Raw genomic sequence first — 6,333 nt, forward strand, 5'->3', positions numbered from 1 at the left:
AGAATCTGGCCTGACAGGTGAACTCTTTTACACCTGTTCAACGCCATTAAAATCAGTGAGGTTGCACAAGTGTAACTGTTGCAGACTTTGAGAGCCCCATCTGCCCTTGACATGATTCTCTTATTTTTTTTGTTTGGAATTTTTTTTTATCAATTCCTTTGTTAATTAAAACTTTAAAAAAAATCAAATAAAATGACAAAACACCACCCTTTATACTCCAGATTGGCATCAGTTTAACTGACTATACATTATCCATTGGTCTTTCAACAAACTCCTTAAAGATGAAGGCTGATCTTGTGGCTAAGGCCTGGACTGGGGCTCAGGGGATCTGGATTCAGTTTCTGGCTTTGCCCGAGACTTCCTGTGTGATCTGGGGCAAATCCTTAATCTCTCTGAGGCTCAGTTCCCTGTCTGTAAAACTGAGATAATCATACTTCCTTTCCCACTCTGCCTGCTGACCTATTGAGATTCTAAACTCTTCAGGGCAGGGTCTCTCTCTTGCTATGTTTGTAGTACAGCCTAGTACAATTGTTCCCCAACCTGGTGTACGTTTCTAGGCGCTACTGTAATGTTGAAGTTGAATAGGTGCTCTGGTAATAATTTTTTTTTAAGTGTGAATTTTTAAAGAATTCAGTATCTAAAACATGGATTTCTCTGTTCCACTAGTGCCCTCCTTGCTCTGTCCTGGCCTTAGGTTTCTGGAAATCTCACATGTAATCCAGCAGTTGGAATAACCAACTCTTGTTGAAAGTCCCACTTGCCTCTTGTCTCAAAGTTGGTGCCAGTGTAAATCACTAACAAAGAGTTCTATGTTTTTGCAACGAACATACTCACTGGGGTGATCGCTGTAAGTTCGTATTGTATGTTGTCCAGGTCAGCATCACTAGCAGTTACGCTCGCCTCAGGTATAATGATCGTATTCACTTTTGTATCCTGAAAACAAATATGCATGATTATTTTTTCCATTTTGGCAAATGGTCCTCACTGGTAAATACTTCCTAGTCTCCTTGTTCTGTATGGGTCAGTGCTCTGGAATTAGAGAGAATCCTCCCACTGCCACCTCTGATCAAGTTTAATTGACATGGTGGTAAAAATGCTGGATGCCTCCAGAGCATTGTCTATATTAGGGCCCTTACCGGTACTGGGGTTGCTGAATTGAGATGGCGCCAGAGGCAGGGGTGGCTCTAGACATTTCGCCGCCCCAAGCACGGCGGTATGCCATGGGGGGCGCTCTGCCAGTCACCGGTCCCGCGGCTCCAGTGGACCTCTCGCAGGCGTGCCTGCGGAGGGTCTGCTGGTCATGCGGCTCACCGAAGCAGCGGGACCTGCGGACTCTCCGCAGGCATGCCTGCGGGAGGTCCATCGAAGCCGCAGGACCAGCGGACCCTCCGCAGGCATCCTACTGAAAGCTGTCTGCCTGCCGCCCTCTCAGTGACCAGCAGAGCGCCCCCCGCGGCTTGCTGACCCAAGCACGCGCTTGCCGTGCTGGGGCCTGGAGCCGCCCCTGGCCAGTGGTGTGTATTCTAAAATTCCCTGGTGTAGATGTGAGAGCTGCCATCTTGGCTGGCACACCAGGGACTTAACCAGAGCTGAAATCAGGAGCTGCTATAGCTTGAGCTAAAGAGCCAAGATTCCCAAGCTGTGGCTGCAACAGGTTCCTGTCCTCTGATTGGTGTGACCAAGAGGGGCAGGCCTCACGAGAGGACCTGAAGTGTTTTGAAACCTGCCAGGGTCTCTACATGGAAGATGGGTGACACCTGGTGAGCTAAGCCTGCATATAAACTGCCTGTTTTTTAGGATATGTCTTCTCTGTGCAGTGCTTTTGATCTGACTAAATAGTACTTTGCTTTATGAAGGCTGGCTGGTCTCTGGTGAACCTTGTCCTTGCCCCTGAGAGAGCAGGACTGCAAGTGCTGGGCTAAAGTCAGTTCTGCTGAGGTGATCACAGTGAATTGCAGAAATCTGCAGCCTAAGTTTGAAGGGAGAGGATAGTGAGATCGTGCCCCAAGAAAGTCAACTACTAGAGGCCTGAAACTTGGATGGGATCCCTCAAGGTGGCCAGTAAAAGGTCGGAGATGCAGTTACCTTAGGAAATGTGGACCGTCAGCAGAGAGGAGGACCTGTAACATGTACTGAGAGGTGGAGTTCAGAGACAAAGCCCCTGGAGAGCTGCACATGTAAGGAGTGTCACTGTTGGCTGCAGTTGCTTTCCTCTGTGTGCTTTGATTTTGGCTAAAATAGGTTAAGGACTGATTTCAGAAGTACTGAGCACCTACAACAACACAGCTGAAGTCAACAGAAGCAGCAATGATTCAGCACTTCTGACAATCAGGTTTAAAATGACTCTGACTGCATGGGCAATAATTCTAACCTGAAATGTCAAGGAAATATTGTCTTCACCTCATGCACGTCCTCTAATGTTCATGGGTGAGAATGGGCTGCATACATGCTTATAAATCACTTTCCTCTTGCCAAGATTAGAGTCCCACATGAACTGGAACTACCTGATCTGTAATCTTCCTTTATTATAACAACACTTTAATAAAACCCTTACCTCAGGAACCATTACAGTGAGATTTGTTTCCTTGAATACTGGGCTGTGTCATTCAAATTGCCAACATATACTAAAACAATCACAGAATGGACCTGGTGGGGAGGTAGGAAGAGGGGAGAAAAATCACAAATAAAGTAAGATCGTTAGGAGCAACACTGACTGGTAGGCATGAGACAGTGTGAGGATCAGAAACTGGATCTGGACTATGTGTGCATTTGGGCTGTAGGCTGAATGAAGGCTTGGGTTTGAATTTGGATATGATGGCACTGAATCTCATGGGCAGTGGGGTTTTTTTGCTCTTTCCAGGAGAAGACAACCATGAGAATGAGCAGTTTCTCACAGAGGGTATGTGCTGGGAATAGTTAACATCCGAGCCAAGTGTGGTGTTCTGTTTCTAGTTTCTATCTAGCAAATATAACAGCATATTAGAAATTATACTCACCTCTACACCCCCTTTCCAGCAAAGCAGGGTTACTAGTAATACATTTTCTGTCTGTGTTTTAAAAACAGAAACAAAATAATCTGTCATTTTAAAAAACATCCATTGTGGCACCAACATTCTCCTCAGGTGTGACTCACTTCAGTCCTGAGGCAACAAAGTAACTGAGGCACCTGCTTTTGTGCATTTTCAGCATGAGCTTAAATCCAGTTGGGATTTAGGGACAAGTCTCATTTGAACTCAATGGAATTTAAGTTTATGCTCGAAATAAGCTAGTGAATAAGTGCTCTGCTTCAGCTGTGTTTATATATATATATTATATAATTTCTTTTTTTTAAGATAGATATTTTTCTTTCTTTCCTTTTACAGGCCTTCAGTTAGCTTCAGATCTCCATTACACTGGTGTCAATGTGAAATCATACCATTGACTTCAGTGGAGTTACTTTAGATTTGCACAGATGCAGATAGGATTGGAGACTTTCCCCATGCATCATGCTAGGGCTTGTCTACACTACCTGCCGGATCAGCGGGCAGCGATCCATCCAGTGGGTCTATTATCACGTCTAGTCTAGACACAATAAATCGACTGCCGAGCTCTCGCCCGTCGACTCTGGTACCCCACTAGGGCGAGAGGCTCAGGCAGAGTTGATGGAAGAGCGTCAGTGACATCGCAGTAAGTAGATCTAAGTACATATTCACGCAGCTGAAGATGCGTAAACTTAGATCGATCCCCCCATAGTGTAGACCAGGCCAAAAGTGGGGCAGTGAGAGAGAGTTCTTTGAGGCTGCTGCTCAGCGAGTTTCTGTTTATAACAGATACCAATTAGCCCAGCCTCTTTCTTCATGGCTACATCTGTTCCCACAGCCAACACCCTGTCTACCTGACTGCAGAATTAACATCCACCCTGCTATAGTGCCCCTTCATTGCTTCTGCATTACAGTGAGTCTAGCTGGAAATTCTCCAGCAGATCAGGTAAATTAAACCAAAGTTAATATTGACAGTGAGTACAATGTCCCCCACATAGTCCTGTTTTTACAGAAATCTTTCATTGTTCGATATGCTGCAGATTTGTACATTGGGAAAGGCAGGACTGCATTGCAGAAACTATTGAGAGGGTGGGAAGGAGCTGGAGGCTTTTGTTGCTGGGGATAGTTTAGGATTGGCACACTTGCTGGCTATTAAAATAATCGGCAGTGAAATAGTTAACAACGCTGCCATTTAAATTGCCATTAAATTTCCAAATTAGAACTCCACTAAGGTGAACAGAATCATCTCACAGCTCTAGACTGTCATCATTTTGTGTATGTATGTGTACGATATTAAAGCAGCCATGGGGAGGATCCGAACTCTACTGAAGTGTATTTACAAGTCTTTAAAGTCTGCTTTAAAACCTGCACCGTGTTCTCCAGCACACCTTATGGACCTCTGGAATAGACTTCAGGGGTGGGGAACATAAGAACAGATATACTGGCCAGACCAGTGGTCCATCTAGATGAGTAGTCTGTCTTCTAACAATGGCTGGTGCCATATGCCTCAGAGGGAATGAACAGAAAGGGCAGTTATGTGTTCCCAGCTTCTGGCAGTTACAGGTTTAGGGACACCCAGAGCATGAGGTTGCGTCCTTGACCATCTTGGCTAATGGACATTGATGGATCTATCCTCCATGAACTTATCTAGCTCTTTTTTGAACCCATTTGTACATTTAGCCTTCACAAATCCTCTAGCAAGGAGTTCCACAAGCTGACTGTGCATTGTATGAAGGTTCTTTGTTTTAAAACCAGATGCCTATTAATTTCATTGGGCGACTCCTGGTTCTTGTGTTAAGTGAAGGAGTAAATAATACTTTTTTTCTCCACACCAGTCACAATTTTATAGACCTATATTATATCCCCCCTTAGTTGTCTCTTTTCTAAACTGAACAGTGCAAGTCTATTTAATCTTTCTTCATACAGAAGCTGTTCCATCCCCTAATCATATTTGTTGCCCTTCCCTGTACTTTTCCCAGCTCTAATATATCTTTTTGAGAAGGGGTGGGTGAATAGAACTGACTGCAGTATTCAAGGTATTGGTGGACCGTGGATTTATACAGCAGCATTATGATATTTTCTTTTTATTATCTCTGCACTTGTCAGCTTTCCCCCAGTGCTCACTTGAAAAAGAGAGAGTTGGTGGGGGGAGAAAAGGTTGAATTTACACATACAAGTTCCCTGTTCGGGATACCAAACGTCAGTAAAATAGAAAAGGAGACGCCATTTTAAAAGCCAGCTGTGCTGTGACCGTCAGAGGTAATTAGATCATGTCTCTTCCAGGTGACCTGTACTCTGTGAAGAGTGTTTTACAATATTAACTCAGCGACTAATTGTCTCTTTTTTCCAAATAAAAACTTACCTCATAATCCAAGGAATCAGTTAGAATCAATTCTGTGCCATTAATGGCAAACCATCTGGAGTCGGAAGAGTTCTCAATTGTTACTGTGACACCAGGCTCCATTGTAATGGTGGTAACAACAGCCCCCAGCAGATTATTCTCATTTATTGTTGGTTCCTTATTTCCTACAGAACATTCTGGAAGAAGCACACAATCATTTGTGTCAGCGTTGGCACAAAATTGTCAGCCAGTTCTCTTTGGATGTTGGAACCATCAGACTGGATCAGACTTAAGGTCCAGCTAGGTCAGTATCCTGTTTGCTGGCAGTGGCTAGCACCAGCTGCTTCAGGGGATGGTGCAAAACCCCTTGCGACAGGCTGTTATGGAATAGCCCGCTCATAGGGAAAATTTCCTCTGTGCTTGTAGGACTCAACAAATGTGGACTTACCTGTGGTGCTCGGTGCGAGAACTTGTGTTAAGGGCAGTAGCAGAAGGAACGCAGCTGCAGGGAACTGATTAGAAACCGCCATGCGGGAAGCAGAAGGAAGCCCACGTCTTTGGGCAAATGTAATCCACCACTTTTTTCTCCGTATTGTCACTGAAGCATGCTCACCCATTCACTGCCCCAGGAAGAAAAGAAACACTGCATGTCTGGAGCAGACACCCACCTGCTGCACTTCAACCTTTGCCTCCCTGCTTTATTGTTTAACTTATTTATTGACTTATTTACTGGTTCCTGTTTTCAGAATGTGTATAGGTGGTGAATTCCACATTCTTCTTGGCTCTGGATCTCTGGATTTTTAGCTGCGTTAGGATTTAGGTGTTGAATACCCCCCAAATAAACACGGGGGCAGGGACGCTTTGGCACCTGTTAAATTGACTGTCAGTTGGCAGGTGCGATTGTAATCACCAGAGCGCACGGTGGAGTGTTGTACTGAGCCAATGATTTGGAGCAGGGCTGCACTTCAGATG

At 44.8% G+C, this 6,333-nt stretch overlaps 1 protein-coding gene across 1 annotated transcript in view; it reads right to left on the reverse strand.

The window, feature by feature from the left end:
• Window positions 1–5,891, reverse strand: part of CDHR5 (cadherin related family member 5) — a 23,320-nt gene extending 17,429 nt beyond the window's left edge. Inside the window, 6 exon segments of the mRNA XM_050955969.1 lie at window positions 831–933; window positions 2,555–2,601; window positions 2,604–2,646; window positions 2,997–3,047; window positions 5,383–5,558; window positions 5,810–5,891. Of these exon segments, the coding sequence (XP_050811926.1) occupies window positions 831–933; window positions 2,555–2,601; window positions 2,604–2,646; window positions 2,997–3,047; window positions 5,383–5,558; window positions 5,810–5,891 (502 nt within the window).
• Window positions 5,892–6,333: the final 442 nt, after the last annotated feature.

Source organism: Gopherus flavomarginatus, chromosome 5 (assembly GCF_025201925.1).
Source record: "Gopherus flavomarginatus isolate rGopFla2 chromosome 5, rGopFla2.mat.asm, whole genome shotgun sequence".
NCBI lineage: Eukaryota > Metazoa > Chordata > Testudines > Testudinidae > Gopherus > Gopherus flavomarginatus.